The sequence below is a fragment of the Azolla caroliniana genome, unplaced genomic scaffold (genome assembly GCF_043228905.1).
Source record: "Azolla caroliniana isolate FFs.n. ecotype wild unplaced genomic scaffold, voAzoCaro1.0.p SCAF_17, whole genome shotgun sequence".
NCBI classification, from domain to species: domain Eukaryota; kingdom Viridiplantae; phylum Streptophyta; class Polypodiopsida; order Salviniales; family Salviniaceae; genus Azolla; species Azolla caroliniana.
The window spans coordinates 4,303,660-4,324,780 of record NW_028230452.1 but is presented as its reverse complement, the minus strand read 5'-3'; the positions used below and the strand labels follow the sequence as shown (position 1 = coordinate 4,324,780).

The window sequence follows — 21,121 nt, the reverse complement described above, 5'->3', positions numbered from 1 at the left end:
TAATTGCAGTGGGATGTTCCCATCAAGCCTTGATTGTTGTCCTCCCATATGTGATGATCACATGAAGACTTCAACCCATGACCTTATGGAACATGGTCTAAGTTCGAACCATTAAGATATTCACAATTATGGCCCTACAGAATATATACATGATAATTCATGAGAGAACAAGTCACTCACATGCATTCTATGCTCATGCATACATGTTAAGTGTCCTTCATGCATCAACTTATGCATGTGTGCTAATTCTCTTTCATTCATTTTAGAGCAAAACATATTGAAAGAGGTTGGCTATCAAGATGAAGCATCATGGTTCAACACTAATCTTCATCTCTTAAGCTATATCAACTAGTATTTACCTTTTCATTTTTAATAAAATTACCTTATGTACATTACCTTGTTTGTATCTTCAACTCTCTCAATCTACCAATTTGGTTTTTCTCTTTTCCTTTTCTTGTTTTGACACCATGTGTTACATGGTCTTCAAATAAATATTGGACAATAGAAGTTGGTGTACCTAATTTTGCATTTGAAGTGTCTTATTTCATAAAAGAAATGACGAGCAACTACATCTAATGGCAATCGCCTTGCATTTGTGGAAATTTGAAGCTATAGAAATGAAAGTACAATAGGCATGACAATAAAATTCTAGAAATTATAGTCACTTGAGATGCGGTGTGAATTCTTGGTGGGTTCTCATACATAACATTTTCTATTATTTTCACAAGAACCTCATATTTCCAAAAGGCACAAGCCTTCAACCAAAGACAATCTCCCAATCATGTATCACCCTAGGGTACAAGGAGAAACGAATGCTTTATCTTGACGCTCATGTCTTCCACCTCATTCAGGAAAGAGTGCCTTTGACCACCAAAAGCAAGCCTTGCAGGGTCTTGATTGCCTACAATTGATAACAACTAATGTATTTGAAACATGTGTACATTTAAAATCTAGGGTGTGTATCTTATACCTCATTCAGGAGAGCCTACCTTTGACCATAAGAAGCAAGTCCTTTGGTGGGCAAAGAATGCTTAGTGTCTTTGAAGCACTCATAGATCTAATCCATACACGTATTTGTAGTGATGCTTTCATATAGAACGTATTTGATCATATTGTAAAACAATATGCTTGCTTGAGATTCAAGAAGTATCCCATCACTTTCAACTCACAATATGGGTTGCTCTTTTGAAGCAATCTTTTATATATTAATAATGTTCATTCTCATATTTGAATTTTGTAGCATTGCCATGAATTAAAACCCATGGTTAAACATTTTGGTGTCCATATGAGTGTAATTTGTTATTTTGAATTAGTGGTTGCCTCAACTTAACTTTTGTTAAGAACTACTTCACATTTTACACCTTAAGATAATTGAGGGCTTTTGGCCAATAAAATCCAATTAAGAAACTTTGTTGAGCCTCCATCAATACATTTGTCATGGATCTACAAACGGTTTTTTATCATTATCATAATTCTTCGTCGACTTTACATGTGAAAAGTTTTCAAGCGTACGTTACTTCAAGCTCCTTGTAAGGAATCAAGTTCTTCTCCCGATGTTATGTTTGGCAAATTGACTCCTCTTTGGCCTTATGGTTTTTTTGGAAAGTGAGGTGTTCCAAACTATAAAATGTTGAACAAACTGTTGTTGTGGATTAGGTTAAGTCCTTCTGGGAATTATTGGTACATGAAGTTAAAGGTGACTATGATAGTTATTGTTGTAACTCGTGAGTAGGAGAGAGAGAGAGTGTGTGTAGAAAAGATGAAGAACGAGGATGATACCCAATGTTTGCAAAAAATGGGGAATATCCAATGGAAGAACGTTCGTAGTTGTTGTAAGCAAAATTCGCCAAATGTAATAGATCAATCCAATCATCTTGTTGATAGTTGACAAAACAACGAAGATATTGCTCAACTATTTGGTTGGTGAGCTCACTTTGCCCATTAGTTTCGATGGTAGTTGGAAGAGAGTTTGCAAGAAGTATGTAAGAGTTTGAACATGTGCCGCCAAAATTTTGAGATGAGCTAGGGACCCCAATCACTGAAAATATCATCTAGAACACCATGATGCCGAAACACCCAGTGCATGAGTAAATCAATTGTATCGTGGCTAGTAATGGCCTTCGTGCATGGAAGAAAATGTGCCATCTTCGTAAAACGATCTACTACGATGAGAATATAATCAAAACCCTTGGAAGGTGGAAGACTCGTAATGAAGTCCAAGGAAACAGATTTCCATGGGCTCTCAGGAATAGGCATTGGCTGTAATAAGTCATATGGATGATGTCGAGGGTTTTTTTATCGGAAGCATGTATCACAACTACAAACATAATACGTAACAAAACGACGAAGTTGTGGCCACCAATATCGACGAGAAATTAACTCAAACGTCTTGTGGATGCCGAAATGTCCAGCCATGGGCATGTCGTGACATTGTTGCAAGGCTTGGAGAGAAACATCATGCACATACAAGAGATTTTGTCGAAAAAGTAAGCCATCATGCCAACTGAACTGGGTGTAGTCTTGACGAGGATGTTGAGATTGTGAGCAGGAAGCACGATATGCGACAATATGGTCAAAATCTCTTGGGTGAATGCATCAGTCGCAATACGCTCCTGAATGGAACCAAGAAGACTTGAATCTCTAGGTGTGTTGATAGCATGGATTGCCATTAGTCGTAGACAGTCAGGACCTAAGAGGATTTGGTTCTGACTTTCAAATGCGGCCTCTCTTGGTTGAAGTTCCATATATGAACGTCAAGATAAAGCATAGATATGCTTTTCCTTGTTGCATCCCAAGGCAATATAGAATTATGAAATCAAAATGAGTTCAGAATTGCGCCCAACAAGCTTGTCGATGACTCAAGACTTTAGCGCTTTGGAAGTATGTTGGATTTTTGTGATCAATGTAGACAATAATCAGTTGAGAAGAACCCTCCAAAAAATGTTGCCATTGTTGAAAAGTATCCACGATGGCAAGAAGCTCTTTGTCATGAATCTCATAGTTGATTTATGTGGCTTCAAATTTCCGTGAGTGAAAAGCCACAGGGTGTAGTTGGCCATCATCGCCAATATGGGATAATACGCTTCCAAGTGTGAAGTCAGATGCATCAACGTCGAGTATAAAGCGCCTCATTGGATCGACATGCATTAAAATTGGTGTAGATGTAAATGTATGCTTTAAACCCTCAAATGCAAAGTTTGCATTTGTACTCCATACATATGGTGAATTCTTTTGTGTCAGTTGAGATGCTCAAAGAAAATGTATATCTTCATGATAGTTATAAGGGTTATGGAAATACAACTAAATGGAAAAGAAGGATAATTCGAAGAGTCTGGTCATCTACCTAATATGTTGGATGCAAGTGATGATGTTAAGTGGAACTACGTTCCACCTTGTTGGTTGTTTCCGCCACTGGTGCTGTTCTTATTGCATACAACATGACTTAAGATGGAGGAGGTTAATTACTCTTTATTGATCAATATTGGTGGATTCGACAAGATGATTGAGGATTTCTGTGGTAATCGTAAAGACGGTTGATGTGGAAAATGTAGAATATTTTCTATTTTCTATTTTCGATAAGGATAAGTGATGATGGTGTGGGGGGCTGAAGCATATTTTCATGAGGAGAGCATATTCATTCGGATTTTTGTTTATACAGGAATTTGGTTGTAAACAATAAGACAGTTGGCGTGGAAAATGAACCAAATTTTCTATTTTTGACAAGGACGAGTGATGATGCTGTCATTGTATGAAGCATAATTTCATGAGGGGATCAAGAGAGTAGACTCATTATGTTTTTTGTATATACTAGACTTTGATGGTATATGACGAGATGGTTTATGTGGTAATTGAAGCATAATTTCTCTTTTTTATAAGGATGAGTGAGTGAAGATATTTATGAGGGGATGAGGAGTGTAGACTCATTCTGTTTTTGTATGTACGTGACGTTGGTGGTAATTGACGAGATGGTGGATGGGGAAAATGAAGTAGATTTTGTATGTTTGATAAGGATGAGTGATGATATTGTCAGGGGTTGAAGCATATTTTCATGATAGGATGAGGAGAGTGGACTCATTTTATTTTCTGTTTTGTAGGTACAATACTTTGGTGGTAATCAACGAGATGTTTGATGTCGAAAACGAAGATAAATTTGTATTCTTGATACAGATGAGTGTTGATGGTGTGGAGTTAGAAGCATATTCTTGAGGGTCGACGAGGGCAAATGCTTTGAACCTCAAATATTTTAATGAGACCATCACCCGTTTTCAAAGACTGTATCGTCTCTTTGAAGGCATTTAGTACACAACAACACAGGCCCTACGTGTTGCTGTCATCGCACACATTTTTTTTACTCCAGCAATTGGAATTCATAAGCAAAGTTTTTATTACATTATAGGGATTTCTAAAGCTAGTTGATTTTGTATGCATGTTTTTGTGAACCTTGGATGGAGGCCTGAGGTGTGCTTTGGAGAAGCGGGCTAATAAAAAAGAGCAAACATCCAATGCCCTTAGTATGGGTTATGTGAGATGTGGAATGGCATATGATGCTATCAAACTGCATAAAAACTGAAGGAATGATGAGTAATACATGGTACAAATATATTTGTGGCCCTTACCAAAGTTTGTTCACAACTTCAGGGAGTGTCTCCGGATGTAATACCAGTTTTTTTGGATTTCAAGTTTGCAAGTTTGAAATCCATAGTCAACGTGTAAATAGAGGGATATGCAATATTCATTGTAATAGTGGACTATTTTATATACTACCACTGGCCACTTTAAATTTAATACCAATGGTGGATATTTTTATGGAAAAAATAACCATGAAGTTATCTTTTGTCTTTGTTTATGATATTATGACTTAAAATGTGTATCAAATAATCTCCATATAGATTAACTATTGGTCCACGCTATAAAACCTTCTAGATACTACCGTAGCATGAATCTAATTACTATATGTATATGATAGATGTTACCACGGTCCACACACACACACACAATAGATCGCAGAGATGCCCACAAATTCCATCAAATAAATAATTACTCATAGATTTTCGAGCTCACCTCATCATCGAAATGCTTATATTTGAAGCTTTCACTTTATGTAATCAACGTTGTAGATTAAAGTCTCAAGTAATGATTCAATGAATTAAACGTTTTAAGTAACGTTCGGTTTAAGAACAAGCACACTCTCCTAATAAAAGGGCCTTTTTGAAGTCACTTTCCACAACCCAAGGTGGGAATAGGCAACGGCTCAACTCAAGCCTAAACCAAGCCGTTAACTGGTTTAGCGGCTTAGCTAAGGGCTCGAGCCTACTTAAATGGTTTGAGCTGGGTTCGGTTAACTTGAGCCCTGCGAAATTGGCTCAAACCAGTTAAGCAGGTTAAGTCGTTTTAATGGAGGGAGAGTCGAGAGTCAGACTGTAAACACAGACATCATAGAGAGGGGGAGAGGGAGTGAAAGAAAGAGTTGGATCCTGCATAGAGCACCATTACGCCTTCTGTGTACCCGGTATTATTATTGTGATGATTAATCCAGTCCCCTTCTTCTGTCGACATGAAAGTTCTATAAGAAAGGGAGACATAAAATTCGAAATTAGAAAAGCATAGGGGAAACAGAGAAATGAGGAAGAATTAGAATTGGAGAGCATATTACTGATCAGAGTAGGAGAGGATTAGACGGAGATTACTGATTAGGGATGATGATCTGAAGAAGATAAATGCCTAGTAACGAGGATCAGAAGAAGATTAGAGATTAGAGGTTTGGAATTAAGATTAAGATTAGAGATTAGAAGAACAATTAAGTTAGTGATCACTGATTAAGAACTATGATAGCAAGAAGATTATGTAGGAAATGAGAAGAAAAAGAAAATGAGACAGGGAAGGGATTGACATTAATCTTTTTTAAAAGAAATATATGTATTCATGTACATATTCACATGGAGAAAGAAAAGCAAAACTTTTCTTTTATTTTAAATTAAATTAATTAATAATGTGAAGTACAGGGAATTTGGGCTGAGGGATAAAAACATTGTTGTTCATAACAACTATGTGTTGATTTTCAACACATGTAGAGCTTAACCGGTTTGGGCCAAAACAGTTTAGACTTAACCGGTTTAGGTCAGACCGGTTAATCCTTAATAGGCTTAGGGATCAGTCTGGTTTGGTTCGGTTCAGGTTTGAGAACCCCTAAACCGAGCCGCTACCGGTTCCTAATCCAAGGGTTGAAAACAATAACACCGCCTCACAAACAAACTATGCTAATAATACATACATCATATGTTAAAGATTACAATATAGTCCCCTCCATTCCGAGTTGTCAAAACAATTGGACAAAAAAAAGTCTCAAAAGCATAATTCTTTATTTAGTCATAGTACATGCTTCATGAGAACTTTCAAACTACCTTTTAATAACTATACATTTTACACCTAATTTCCACGTGTTTTCATAAGAACACATTCTCTCCATTTCATGAGAATTCACAATTTATTTCTTTATTTAATCAAACTATACTTTGTTGTGTTTTTCCATTGTCTATCATATGCGAGACCACACAATTTATACATTTCGATCCTAATGCTAACTAAATAAAGGAGATGGACACATAGTAAGTGGTAATTGTGTGCTTACGGAGATTCCTTAAGGTTTCTAGGACCACAAACTTGAAAGGAATAGGCCACGTACAATCACTTCATTATCATTCATGTTTGTCCTTGTTAGAATCATCATCTAAGAAACATTTATTTGTGACATTTGACATGTCGCTTTTGGCTTGTCCAACCAATTAGGAAGATTGTGTGATCAATTGTTTCGGAAAACTATGTTCTCGTTCATAAAACACATACCAAAAATTCTAATGTGCTAGCTGGAACATTGATAGAGGGGAAACAATCCAACACCAATACATATATATGTCAAAATTATGGGAATCTTTGAAAAATATCAATATTATTTTCTAAGCAATTTCATTCGTAAAAAGGAAACCATGGCTAGTCATAAAAAAACCACGGATTGAATACTAGTTTACAGTCATCCTTGAATGACAGTCAACAATGAGGAAAGAGGTTACATGGAAAGACTTAGAAGCAACATCTAGGGTCTATGGACTTATGAATTACGATGAGTGATGGAGGCTAGACATATAAATATCCCGAAGAGAGCAACAAATTGGTTTGGTTCAAACGTGGAGCCAACTCAACGCTTGCAAGAAAAAGTTGGGATGTCGACTTTTTTTGGGTTGGCATGTTAAAGAAAAAGATATTCAAATGTCATTAGCCCAAGCAAGCGAGCCAAAAAAGAAGAAGAAGAAGAAGCACTAAAGTATCAAACATGATAAATATTTTAAAGATCGTAGGCAAAGTGAGATGAGCTTGAATTCATCATTGGTTGGACATGTATGATTTCATCTATCTTATAGGTATTGTTGGGATGGTTGAATAGTGTTGTCCCCCCCGGCCCCTCCCCCCCCGCCCACATGGGCCGACCGAAAGCCAACCCAATTGGGTGCAACCGAATCAAACCGAACCGAACACAACACAGCCCAAACCAACTAAATAGGCTAGACCACACAACCCACATACAACCCAATACCACACACAACACAACACACCACACCACAACACAAGCCGAACCGAACCGAACCGAACCGAACATAACACCACAGCATGATGAAGGAAGGCGAAACATAAATACATAAAAAAGAAGAAAGAAATGCGTTTTGTAAAAAAGAAAAAGAAAGGAGAATTAAAAAGAAAAAGAAAAAGAAAAAAGAGAAAAGAAAAGGGTGGGCGCCGGGTCACCGTCAGTTTTAAGTGTGAAAGCGACAGGTAGAGAGAGAATGCGAAGACACGCAGACAGAGAGAGAGAGAGAGAGAGAGAGAGAGAAAGACAGAGAGCTCAGCGATGGCGTAGCTTCCTTCAGTTGCAGACAAAGCCACCACCGACAGAGACCCCTCCTCCCTTCTCTCTCTCTCCTCTCTTCTTCTTCTCTCTCTCTCTCTCTCTCTCTCTCTCTTCATCTCCTTCTTCTTTTCCTGTGCCCTGGGCCCCTCCAACAAAAGAACGATCAAAGGAAGCAGAATTTTAGATCCCAGGCTGCACACAAGATCGAAAAGGAGAAATGTCGTGAATCCTAGAGAGAAGATGTATGTACATATGTATGTATGTATGCTGTACCAGATAGAGATAGATAGATAGATAGATAGATAGAGAGAGAGAGAGAGAGAGCGCAAGGGTGAGTGCGAGAAGATGGTTATGTATGTCGATGAGAGAAGATGTGTGCAGAGATCTATTTCGCTGTTGTAGAGAGGAGAAGATCTATGTATGTATGTATGTATGTATGAAGAGAGAAAGGCGAGTCCTTTCTTCGTAGAGAGATGATGTCGGTGGCAGAGAGAAGATGTCTCCTTTTCCATATACATATATAGAGACGATGGCAATGTCGATGAATAATACTACAAAAAAGATGTCTCTGCTTCTGTAGAGAGATGACGTCCATGACGAGAATGGAAATGGCGATGGTGACAGTTCTCCGAACAGAAGTAGAAGAAGAAGAAGAAGAAGAAGAAGAAGAAGAACGGAGCTTTTCCTAAGACAGAGGAAGAGGTATCATTCTCTACTATTTTAGAGAGAGAGAGAAAAAGAGAAGGGATTTTCTTCTCCAGAGATGATCAAATCTGGCGTAATCAGGTCATGAAGAAATTAGGCCGTGTTTCCATCGCCAGTTTTGCTGCTCCATTCTTTCTCTTTACTTTCTTCTTCATTCTTCTCGCCTTTCTTTTTATTGTAAGGTGAACTGTTGCTTTTCGGAGCATGACTGATCTTGACATCTCCTCTACCTTTGCTTCCTTCTCTAACAATCCCCCTTTCTCTCTTCACTCTCAGAAGAGTGAGCGATAGAGGGTGAGACGAAGAGAAAGAGAGCTATTTGCTCCTTTCCTTCTCTGTCAATCCCCCTATCTCGCTCAGAGAAGGGTTAAGAGTTACTGAGGGAGACAGCCATAGTCCACCCTTTCTCTCTTCACTAGGAGAACGAACTGAAGGGAGTGCGGGAGAGAGACATAGAGATAAGAGAGAAAGATCCAAATTTCCCCCATTCATACTCTGGTTCTTGCTATGGAGGCTAATGGAGGGCTTGTAGCAGGATCTCATAAGCGAAATGAGCTCATTGTAATCACATCTGATAATTCAGGGGTAAGTATTCAGCAATGCATCCGTAGTTTTATTATTATTCTCTATTCCTTTAATCTCTCTTTTTATCATTGTGATCATTCCATGATTGCCATCATATAGTGTTTGTTTTCCTTTGCAGCCTAAGCCACTCTCGCGACTCAGTGGTCATGTCTGCCAAATCTGTGGAGATGATGTTGGACTCAATGTGGATGGAGAGCTCTTTGTTGCCTGTGATGAATGTGCATTTCCTGTGTGTAGATCTTGCTATGATTACGAGAGAAAAGATGGAAATCAAGCTTGTCCTCAATGCAAGACAAGATATAAGAGGCTCAGAGGTCAGCCAGCTTTATTGTCCTAAGCACTATCTTTCAATTCCTAGTAATCTTGTGATTATATATTGTCTTTTAATCCTTCAAAAGAGATCTACAATCTATGTTTGTCTTATCCCTTTTGTAACCATAAGCTTATTATTTATGCTCCCCTTCCATCATTTAGCAAGAGATCTACAATGTTTAGTAAGATTATTATATGCGTTGCCTTTCAATCTCTAGCAAGAGAGCTGTGCATGCTTGAAGTCCAGATTTGATGCTCAAATAATTATATGTTCTCTTGCTACCCTTGAGCAAGACAATCTATGAATGTTCAGGAAGCTCTCTTTTGTGCCCAATTCTGTAGGTCAGGTAGGCTTGCTACTTTTGTTCCTTCTCAGTCCATTAGCAAGATATCTGCAGTCTATGAATGCTTTTTGAAGCCCTTTTTTATGGTCAATTTGAGGGTTAGAATGCACATATTTTATTTTAATATGGTTTCATGGCAGGTAGTGCGCGAGTTCATGGAGATGAAGAAGAAGATGGTGCCGATGATCTTGAGAACGAATTTGATTATACTCATTACGATAGGCAACATATTGCAGAGGCCATGCTTCAAGGTCACATGAGCTATGGCCGTGCATCTGACCATGATATGCCTCATCGAATGCAGACAATGCCTCCGTCTGTTCCTCTCCTTACGAATGGTGGTGATGTAAGTCCTTAAAACGGGATCAATGCCCTGTTTGAGCATTAATGTTATAAGCATATGCATAAGCTGAGTCAGTCAATAAGGCCAGAGATTGGCCATGAAGTAATGGGTCAATCTCCAACCCAATTGGCTCCTAAGGATACATGGATGTCTTATGTGGGAAGATAACCTCGGAAAATATGAGTTCTCAATTATGATGAGTTTTACATTTTGCCAAACATCGCTAATCTTTTCTCAATTGCTACTGGTTAGGTTCCTGATGACCCACTGGGTATTCCGCCTGAACACCATGCATTGGTGGTGCCCCCTCCTTTGGGAGGGGGAAAAAGAATTCATCCTCTTCCTTACCAAGAATCAGGTATTTCTTGGTTTTCCTGATATAAGATTGTAAGGCTTGAAGGTAAAATTATTCATGACGCATTCTATCTTGTGTTTGTTTCCAGCTAATCCTAGACCTTTGGGGTCAAGCAAGGATTTGGCATCCTATGGCTATGGCAGTGTAGCATGGAAAGAAAGAATGGAGAGCTGGAAGAGCAGACAAGAGAAGTTGCAATTGATGAGGACTGATGGGGAGCAAAAATTAGCTGGAGGAAAAGGAGGGGGTGAATATGGGGATTTCGATGATCCTGATCTTCCTGTGTAAGTTCCATTGGAAGCCATATTGGTCACAACTAGTCTGTGGCTTTTATCATTGAACAAGGGTTAACATTCTATAATTTTCTTCTCAACAGCACCGATGAGGCAAGACAGCCTTTATCTCGGAAGATTCCTATTCCATCAGCTCGGATCAATCCATATCGGATGATCATTGTCATCCGACTTGTGGTTCTGGCTTTATTTCTTCGATATCGGATTCTGAATCCTGTATCTGATGCCTTTGTGCTTTGGCTTATATCTGTCATTTGTGAGATTTGGTTTGCTCTGTCTTGGATTCTTGATCAGTTTCCTAAGTGGCTTCCGATTACTAGGGAGACTTATTTGGATCGACTATCTCTTAGGTATAATTCATAGCTTGTTTTTAAATGTCAATTTTTCATCATTTGTACTCAGATAAACTGGATGGTGGCAGGTATGAGAAAGAAGGCCAACCATCAAAACTTGCTGCCATTGATCTCTTTGTTAGTACTGTAGATCCTTTGAAAGAACCTCCCCTAATAACAGGGAACACTGTCTTGTCCATCCTTGCTGCTGACTATCCTGTTGAAAAGGTGACATGCTATGTTTCAGACGATGGAGCAGCAATGCTAACCTTTGAAGCTCTTTCAGAGACATCGGAGTTTGCTAGAAGCTGGGTTCCTTTCTGCAAGAAGTTCAGTATTGAACCACGTGCTCCTGAGTTTTATTTTGCTCAAAAGATTGATTACTTGAAAGACAAGGTCCATCCTTCGTTTGTTAGGGAACGTAGGGCAATGAAGGTAAGGAAGGAACACATCCTGCACTTTCTGTAGTTGATTCATGGTCTAACATAGTGTTTTAAGTGCACATTTTCTCATTTGGAATGGACAGAGGGAATATGAAGAATATAAAATTCGAATGAATGGTCTTGTTTCCAAAGCTATTAAAGTACCAGAAGATGGATGGACAATGCAAGATGGAACTCCATGGCCTGGGAATAATGTCCGGGATCATCCAGGCATGATTCAGGTGAAATAAAGTTTATGTTTAACTTTTTTGGGCCGTAATATTTTGTCATTTACTTGATGTGTGAATAATACTTGCTTCATTCGAATGTAGGTCTTCTTGGGTCAGACTGGAGGCCATGATAAAGAGGGAAATCCTCTTCCTCGTTTGGTATATGTTTCTAGAGAGAAAAGACCAGGTTTTGATCATCACAAAAAAGCTGGTGCCATGAATTCTTTGGTATTAATATTGGACCTATTGGTAGTTTCACTTTGTCTTTAGAACTCTCAGGTGGCAATGTTGTGAAGTAATGTTGATGTGTGGTTGTACAGATACGGGTATCTGCAGTTTTATCAAATGCTCCGTATATTTTGAACTTGGATTGTGACCATTACATCAACAACAGTAAAGCACTTAGAGAGGCAATGTGTTTCATGATGGATCCACTTATGGGAAAGAGGGTGTGCTATGTTCAATTCCCACAACGGTTTGATGGGATCGATAGGCATGATCGATATGCGAATAACAATACTGTCTTCTTTGATGTATGCATCCTTGTTTCACATCTGTTTCTTCTTTAAGCTTCTAGCATATTCTTTTCTTTAAAATAGCTTCTGACAATTGTTGCAGATCAACTTGAAAGGTTTAGATGGAATCCAGGGTCCTGTCTATGTGGGTACTGGTTGTGTCTTCAGGAGACAAGCCCTTTATGCACATGATGCTCCCAAGAAGGAGAAGGGACCAGGAAGAACTTGTAATTGCTGTTCTAGTTGGTGTTTTGGATCCAGAAAGAAATCGAAGAAATCAAAGTCCAAACCTAAAACAGAAAAGCCAAAAACTGAAAAGAAGAGGTGGTTCAAAAAGAAGAGTGAACCTTCTACCCCGGTCTTTAAAAATTCAGAAGACATTGAGGAAGGAATCGAAGGTGAGTGAATGTGTGGTGTATTGAATTGGATGTAGCTGTAATGTTATAGGGTGTTGAACTATTGTAGTTTTAGTTTTCACAGGTTTAGAGAACGAGAAGACTTCCCTGGTGTCTCAAAAAAATCTAGAGAAAAAATTCGGTCAATCACCTGTGTTTATTGCATCAACTGCGCTCGAGAATGGTGGTGCTCCTGACAATGCGAGCCCAGCTTCACTTCTGAAAGAGGCCATACATGTAATTAGCTGTGGGTATGAAGACAAAACAGAATGGGGAAAAGAGGTAAGCAGTTAATTTACTGTAATGATATGTGCGTTTGAAACTAGTTAAAACACTTGATTATTTTTCAACAGGTTGGTTGGATATATGGTTCAGTCACAGAGGATATTCTTACTGGTTTTAAGATGCATGTACGTGGATGGAGATCTATTTACTGTATGCCGAAACGGCCAGCTTTCAAAGGCTCTGCACCAATCAATCTTTCAGATCGTCTCAATCAGGTTCTTCGATGGGCTCTTGGTTCTGTAGAAATCTTTTTTAGTAGGCATTGTCCAATATGGTATGGCTATGGTGGCGGGTTGAAGCTGTTAGAAAGAATAGCATATATCAACACTATAGTATATCCAATGACATCTATTCCCCTCCTTGCATACTGCACTCTTCCTGCGATTTGCTTGCTTACTGGGAAGTTCATTGTTCCAGCGGTAAATACTTCTCTCTCTCTCTCTTCCCTCCCACCCCCCCTTTTAGTTTATAATGAATGATTGGAGCATTATATTTTGGCATTTTGACTTTGAATTTCACTTTTGGTATACCAGATGAACACCTTTGCTAGTCTTTGGTTCATTGCACTTTTTCTCTCAATCTTTGCAACGGGTATCCTCGAAATTCGATGGAGTGGTGTTGGAATCGACGATTGGTGGAGAAATGAACAATTTTGGGTTATTGGGGGTGTTTCAGCACATCTTTTTGCTCTCTTCCAAGGTCTATTGAAAGTTTTAGCAGGTATCGACACAAGCTTCACAGTGACATCAAAAGCATCAGATGATGATGATAAATTTGGAGAGCTCTATGCATTCAAATGGACCACTCTTTTGATCCCTCCCACTACTATCCTTGTGATAAATATGGTTGGGATAGTTGCAGGTGTTTCTGATGCAATAAACAATGGATACCAATCATGGGGTCCTTTGTTTGGAAGGCTCTTCTTTGCCATTTGGGTGATCATGCATTTATATCCATTTTTGAAGGGTCTCATGGGCCGACAAAACAGAACCCCGACCATTGTGATTGTTTGGTCTATCTTATTGGCCTCTATATTCTCTCTTCTGTGGGTTAGGGTGAACCCATTTTTACCAAAGCAAGTGGGTCCTAATTTGGAAGTTTGTGGATTACAATGTGATTGAGATATGGTACAGATGCATCATATGATTAAAGTTTCAAACGTCAATGAAGTCACTTTTTGGAAGTAGAAGTGTATATCTGTGACTTGGTTCCAAGAATATGGGATTGCTTTGCAGCTGTCGGGCGCTCTTCCTAAAACAGTGCAAATGACAGGCTCTGTATATAGCCTGCCCTGCGTCTCAATGAAAAATGCAGCTTTTAATTTTCTCTGAATAGTGATTAACAACCACATATCCAGATAGAGAATTCAAAGCTGAAATAGAGCCATAATTTTAATGATAGTATTTTTTTGGTTTCTGGCATCATGTAATATTATCAAGTTTTCTCAGATTTGTTGTTCTATATCTATGCAATAAAGTAGTTCAGGCTGGAGCCACTCTTGTAAAAGTTTGTGCCTGCAATATATTGGGCAGGACTTCTCAGTTGGACGAAGCACCAAATGATTATCTTTGAATTTTGAATGCGAATGCTGTTGTATGTAACTGAACCATGCATCGAGTTTTGAGGATTAATAATTAATTTCAATTGTTTTTGGAATCTTCATGCTAATCATTGGGAATTAAATGCAATTTCATACCAATTGTCCAAGAAACAATGTCTGTTTTAGATTATGATCGAATGATTGATAATCTTATTGTTAGATTGTATTTTATCAGATGTCTTTAGATGGATGTAGTGTACTTGTGATTCAGTGTGATTCTTATAGCGCTTGGGTCATATAGTTCAAAAACGGTTTAGGTTTTTCCCCTTGTCATTGACATCAATCGTTTTTCAAAATAATTTTGGTTTTTGGCCTTATTGTTGACATCGACTGTCATTTTATACAGTTGTGTTTTTGGTCATTGACATCGACTGTCATTTTGAATAGCGTTGTTTTTGGCCTTATCATTTACATCAACTGTCATTTTAAACAGTTCTGTTTTTTGGCTTTACCATATACATAAACTGTGACTCTTAAGAGATTTGTTCTGCCAAAGCTTTCTTTGTTTTAAGGAGGCTATCATTCTTTGTGTGGATCTGTCGCCATAAAACCTTACAAGATGCATGTTTCATGAGGAACAACTCATTTCTGGTATTTGAATTCCTCTTTGACTGCATGTATTCCCTGTTTCACCTATTTCTAATCAGACATTTAAGGATTTCTTTGTAAGGGTAAACCGTAATGCTTATACTAATAGGCTCACGTTTCTTGGTTTTTGAGTTATGAGTCTTATGACTTGCTGCAGTTGGGGTTTGATCTCTCTTTTTGGGGTTCAGAGATATCTTTATGTTGTCTTTCATTTAGATGAGGTAGAAGGCAGCCTGTGTGGTGCTGTACAAAAGTGATCCCCTAAGATATTGTTGACCTTTCAAAATACTTTTGCAGATGGGAAAGGTGGTCTACAAATTAGATTATTGCATCTAGAGGTTCATAATGTCTACAACCAAGTGACACGCCATTTGTATATGGGCTTTGAGATGAAAGTTAAAAACCCACGAATGCTATGATGCTACTTGAGTGATGATGCTATGATGCTACCTCAACACCCAACTTCAAGAAGTGTTAGGCCTCTCTGATTTCCAAGGCTCATGGGGGTAGTAAGATTTGGTTTGATCCATTCTTACAATTTACCTTATGTTGGGACCAACATCAATGGTAAGCATTCCCATTTTAACATTTTAGCATTTGTCACTTCATCCTTAATGCCTCTAGTGCTTCCAGCAATCTATCCTCAATGATCACAAACTTCATACAATCACTTGAATGCTCCAATGAATCTTCAAGTCCCTACCTTTTAATCCATTTCACATCTCAACATTCCAAGCTTGTTTTGGCAATCAGCTATCAGGCATATTCTTGACTTTTATGATATACTATATACTCTTTGTATGGAAAGCAGCTCTATGGGTCAAGCACCTAATCCTGATAGCATGACACAACAAGTTATTGGGGATTTAACTCCATTTGTCTACATAATAACAAATTTTGAAAATCCTCTTTCATTCCATGCACTACTAGTTCACAAAACACCTTGACCACCTTAGCGTTGGATAATATCTATCATACATCCCATGAGAGAGAGAGAGAGAGAATACTATCATTGTAGGATGAAGTCTAACATGCAAAACATATATTGTCTTGGTTCTTTATAAGGTATAAACATCATACATTGGCTTCAAAACATAGAAGGCCAGTAGAAGTACTAGACATGAACTTCATCAGCATATTAGGAAAAAACCTCCCCAAAGCAATGCCATAGCATAGAAAAGCAATAAATACAAATGCTTTGGCATTCATGGGGAAGATGATTAATAAGGTGGTATTATTATTCCTGGAAGTCCTTTGGTAATGTGATGCCATTCATGTTGCTTGGCGAGCTAGAGAAGCCAGTGCCGGAAGCCGTTCTTGCACTACTCTCCACACAAATGCAGATTCACCATCACCACTATCACTTGCTTGTTTCAGGATTATCATTCTCCTTGTCAAAGGGATTAATGTTGTATTCTTGTCGTCTTCATGGCTTTTGTGAAGCAATGTTAGATATTGATGAATTTGATGTGGATGCAACCCTGACAACATGAAGGGAAGCATATGTGTGTGCATTGATTCCATGATGTTCATGCAATCCCCTAGGAGAGTTGTTTGTTGGATCTTTCCAATACCTGCTGCATTCAGTAAAGGAAACAAATCTTTCTCTTCTTCATGGAAATGTACTGCTGTATGAACCTGTAGAATAGCTTGTTTGTCAGATATAAATTCACAAAAAACTCTCTTTCTCTAGAAAAACACGCTCCAAAATTACAATGTGAATAAGCATATGATAAATCACCATTGTGGCATTGGATATTGCTTAAGCATCAAGGTATACATCTGGATGCAGTGCATGTACAAATAAATATGTATGGATGTATGCATACATATATACATATACATACATATATACATATACATACATACATACATACATACATACACTGTCAAATTCTATGTAGTTAGAGCTTTTTGGACATGAGGACGTGAACGGGTGAAGGACCGAAAATATCATACATTCTATTGTTTATTCACTAATCATTCTAAATACTTTAAATCAATAACCAAAAAATGCAACGAATACATGAAAGAGGTAGCTTCTAAACAATACAAAATTAAGGATTGTAATACCTGAAGAGCTCTTAGACGGGTTGCTACTGTTTGTAAGGCCTCCAATATACCAGGACTTCCATGTTCAAGTGACACAACTGATTTAAAGTCTTCTTTGATTCCATTCATCACAGGCAAGTCTCTTGCGTGACTCTCGTTGGCTGCCTTCGTTAACCCTATGTATATCGATACACATAAACAAATATAAGAGAAATGGGTAGATGAATATGTTTCTGCACACAAATAGATAAGATCTTGTTTCCTTTCTATCATGTGCACATAAATAACCTAAGCAGGGAGTCAATGATTTGGAACTAAAAATTCATCCATTGCATATGCAAACGAGTCTATCTCTAGCCTTATTCTGGACTCATCATTAATTGTTGTGAGGGTATTCATAACCTTAAAGGAGACAATAAGGCCAGATCATTATGGATTGAAATATGGCTCTAGGGACTGGATACAGACATAGGTTTCCATGGTATATAAACTGCTGCTTACCCTAGTGCAGAATTGATATTTAGGTAGCCCTTTACTATCCCAGACCATACCTAATACAGTGTCCAACTATATGGCTATTCATGAACTAATGGGTCAACATTTAGCTCCTTATTTTAAATGTTCTCTCATTACAAAAACTGTCTTTTTCTTCGTATTATGGCTATACCCTAGTGGTAAGTCAAGTTTTTACCAACCCACACACCCTACTTCAAATCACTGATGCATTACTTTCTTAGATGCCACTGTGGAATGTAGGGTTAGAATGCATGACCTTCGGCAGAAATGGGTTTCTGTCACAGGGCAACCTGACCAACTACGCTACAACCATCCGGGCCAATAACTTGGTGTGTGTGTGTGTGTGTGTGTGTGTGTGTGCCAATAACTTGGACCTGAGAAATATTTCCCATATACATGCGGCACTCATTAGTAATGTTTTTGAGAATCTAGAGTCACATATGAACTCCTCATGCACTATGCGACGTTGTTGCTTTAGGTCCTATAGATCATGTTTACGGTTCAAGGACAATACTACAACCTATATATATATATATATATATATATATTGCTCCCCCAACAATATACACATTTTATTCCAGAATGACAAACCTCGATCAGCCCTCTCAAGTGCCGGAAAGATAACCCTCTCTTCCATTTGAGCATGCTCCAACATGAACTCCAACAATTTCACATAGCGAGCCGAAAGCTTTTTTATTTGCATTGATAAGCTTCCTTTGATAGGATCAATGATCCGAGAAGGTTGTTTGGAAGCGATTACAAGTTCCTCGACCGTGTTGAGAAGCTTTTGCAAATGGTTCAAAATACTCTGATGCTGAAGCAAAGAAGCCAGAATCAATGGTGAACAAATAGACCTCGTGAGAGCATTTGATACTGATGTATGTAGGATTTCTAGATCCATGCGAACAGGGGCATAACTAGAGAAACTAGTCATCCTTGTGCTATAGTTCCTTAGGTGGGAATACTCTGACCTTACTTCTATGCCATGAAAATACTCTAGAGGGTGCTTCAACAATAGAAATGGTATCAGGTACACATCTACCAGGGTGAATTGGTCCCCATAAAAGTACGGTCCTTTTGAGGCGGATTTCGCAATAGCTGAATCAAGCTTACAAAATGCAGCATCAAGTTGGTTGAATACATCTTGGTGAGAGAGATTATCTCCATTATATACTGCTTTTATCATAAGTGGGCTTATAGTGTCTCGAATGATAGTGACCCATTCTCGGAGACCCTTACAATTGGAGTTTCCTAAAAGGCTAGGATTCGGAAACCGAGCTTCTATATAGTCTAAAATGTCATCGGAAGAGCCAGATATGGTGTGATCTTCATGCTGTAAGATGGGCAATTTTCCATCTGCCGGTAACATGTATGCAAGAAGTTGCTTGCTTCTTCCTTTCTCATCACTATGAGCATTTAACCATAAGACTTGAACCGGTATATGTTTGTGTTGAAGACAAATCCGTATTCTAGATGTGAATGGGCATGATTCGTGCCCATATAGCACCAATGGAGACATATTCACATCAGATTTTGCCACATTTCCATCGTATTTGGTCATAGTTCCATCATATTTAGCCATTTTCTCATCATACGTGGCCATAATCCCATCAGGGTTGGTCACAATTCCATCAGATTTGGCCACAATTCCGTCATATTTTACCATGATTCCATCAGATTTTGCAGAATCTGTATTGGACAAAGACAATCTCTGGGATTGAAGTGTGTAATTTAGGCTAGATTTGGTGAAAGGAGGAAGCTTTGATGGAGCTAACATATACGGAACTACAACAGAGGCCTTCGAATTGTTGTCTGGTGTAGAACAACAAGTTCCCATAGCCAAGAAAATGACAGAATATTATATATATATATATATTGCTGATATATATTGGGGTGAGGAAATGATATTCTTTTTCTTCTGCGCCCCCCTCTCTCTCTCTCTATCTCTCTCTGCTTCTTTCCTTCTTCTTCTTCTTCTTCTTCTTCTTCTTATTCAGGAAAAGAAGAGAGATGATCTGAAGGTACTGAAACTTACCTTCAGTGATGAGAAAGAATACATTGACACTTGAGAAAAAGGTTGAGGCTTAAGCAAGCAAAAGCTGGAGGTAGCGTCGGGAGGCAGCGAGGGGAGAGAGAGAGAGAGAGAGAGAGCCGTGTGAGTGAATACGAAGAAGAAAGACAAATATAACACAAAATCTCTGTTCTCCTTCTTCGTCTTCTTTCGTTCTTTCAGTCTGTTTGTCTCTGTGTGCCCTGCGCCATGTGCAGACAGAGAGAGAGAGAGAGAGAGAGAGAGAAGAGCTAAGTCTCTGGCTTTAGGAGCTATATATATTTCCATTATTTATCTATTTATTAATTTATTATTTATTATTTATTATAAACTATTTAGTAATTTATTATTTATTACTTATTATAAACTATTTATTATTGATTATCTTTTCTTCTTATTTATTTGCCTTTTTATTTTTTATTTTTTATCTTTTTATTTTATCTTTTATTCATCTTTTTATCTTTTATTTGTATATCTACATTTATTTATTTATTTATTTTTACTTTTTACTCTTTATTTTTATATTTTTTTTACTTTTGTATATGTTTTGATTTTTATTTTATTTTTTTTACTTTTTACTCTTTATTTTATATCTTTTTATTTTTTAATATTTGTATATGTATTTTTTATTTATTCATCTTTTTATTTTTTACTTTTGTATATGTATTAATTTATTTTTTTATATGTTTATATTTTATATTTTTATTTATTTATTATCTATTTATTATTATTATGCTTGGGCTTCCTTCTTGTATGTATGTGTATACATATGTATGTTGGTTCCTAACTTCCTAGCATTCGGACGGACAGTTTGCCGGATCCAGTTCAAGTAGTGACCATGTTATCGTTACTAACTTCGGTTCCTCTTCCGCTATCTACCACGTTGCCTCGACTTCCATGTTTCCTCCTAAACCCAACTTTGAATGTCAATCACCTTCTCTTTCAATATGAATGTACCATGTCTCTCGCTCGTTTCTCCCAACAATTACTACTTGTTTTGATTGCCTTGTCACTGATTTGTCCATTATTTGCATTCTTGCCAACCTCGGGCTCAGTACTGGTTTTCTACATTTGGTTGGGAGACTGATTTGTGGACTCGTTTCTCCCTTTGAAGTTGGCTAACAATCTAACTAAACTAATATACATATACCATGTGATTTTCATGGCTTTGGATTATGCTGACGCCATCACCGTGGTTCCAATGCTTCTCAATCTTTACTTTTAAGACATGGCATCATTTTAACATGTGTACATATATTTTATATGTGTGTATGTATATCCCACACAAAACATACGACT

General features: G+C 37.9%; 2 protein-coding genes across 3 annotated transcripts; one reads left to right on the top strand and one right to left on the bottom strand.

Annotated features, from left to right (window-relative positions):
- Positions 1-8,743: 8,743 nt before the first annotated feature.
- On the top strand, positions 8,744-14,672 carry LOC147852915 (putative cellulose synthase A catalytic subunit 3 [UDP-forming]). 2 transcript variants are annotated; one of them, XM_087332803.1, is made up of 14 exons: positions 8,744-9,190; positions 9,309-9,504; positions 9,987-10,192; positions 10,442-10,547; positions 10,633-10,828; positions 10,921-11,187; positions 11,259-11,604; positions 11,696-11,833; positions 11,924-12,049; positions 12,142-12,354; positions 12,440-12,734; positions 12,817-13,013; positions 13,085-13,435; positions 13,550-14,672. In XM_087332803.1, the coding sequence occupies exons 1-14, from the start codon at positions 9,113-9,115 to the stop codon at positions 14,135-14,137; spliced, it is 3,303 nt and encodes a 1,100-aa protein (XP_087188929.1). In that variant the 5' UTR covers positions 8,744-9,112; the 3' UTR covers positions 14,138-14,672. The 2 variants fall into 2 exon arrangements, with proteins under 2 accessions (XP_087188929.1, XP_087188928.1); XM_087332802.1 differs by having other exon boundaries at positions 9,010-9,190; positions 12,808-13,013.
- Positions 14,673-16,226: 1,554 nt separating this feature from the next.
- Positions 16,227-19,987, bottom strand: LOC147852914 (hemerythrin HHE cation-binding domain protein). Its single transcript, XM_087333115.1, has 3 exons — positions 18,364-19,987; positions 17,278-17,432; positions 16,227-16,842 (listed from the first exon to the last, which is right to left on the bottom strand). Exons 1-3 carry the CDS (start codon positions 19,607-19,609, stop codon positions 16,477-16,479), a joined length of 1,767 nt encoding a protein of 588 aa, XP_087189241.1. The 5' UTR covers positions 19,610-19,987; the 3' UTR covers positions 16,227-16,476.
- Positions 19,988-21,121: the final 1,134 nt, after the last annotated feature.

Bases quoted from the DNA above. Each gene is read 5' to 3' on its own strand.
- LOC147852915 (XM_087332802.1), top strand. From the start codon at position 9,113: ATGGAGGCTAATGGAGGGCTTGTAGCAGGATCTCATAAGCGAAATGAG. The intron at 10,829-10,920 runs GTAAGTTCCATT...TCTTCTCAACAG, and splicing joins GATGATCCTGATCTTCCTGT to CACCGATGAGGCAAGACAGC. The intron at 11,605-11,695 runs GTAAGGAAGGAA...TGGAATGGACAG, and splicing joins GGGAACGTAGGGCAATGAAG to AGGGAATATGAAGAATATAA.
- LOC147852914 (XM_087333115.1), bottom strand. From the start codon at position 19,609: ATGGGAACTTGTTGTTCTACACCAGACAACAATTCGAAGGCCTCTGTT. The intron at 17,433-18,363 runs GTTTGTCATTCT...CGATATACATAG, and splicing joins ACTTGAGAGGGCTGATCGAG to GGTTAACGAAGGCAGCCAAC. The intron at 16,843-17,277 runs GTATTACAATCC...GCTATTCTACAG, and splicing joins CCCGTCTAAGAGCTCTTCAG to GTTCATACAGCAGTACATTT.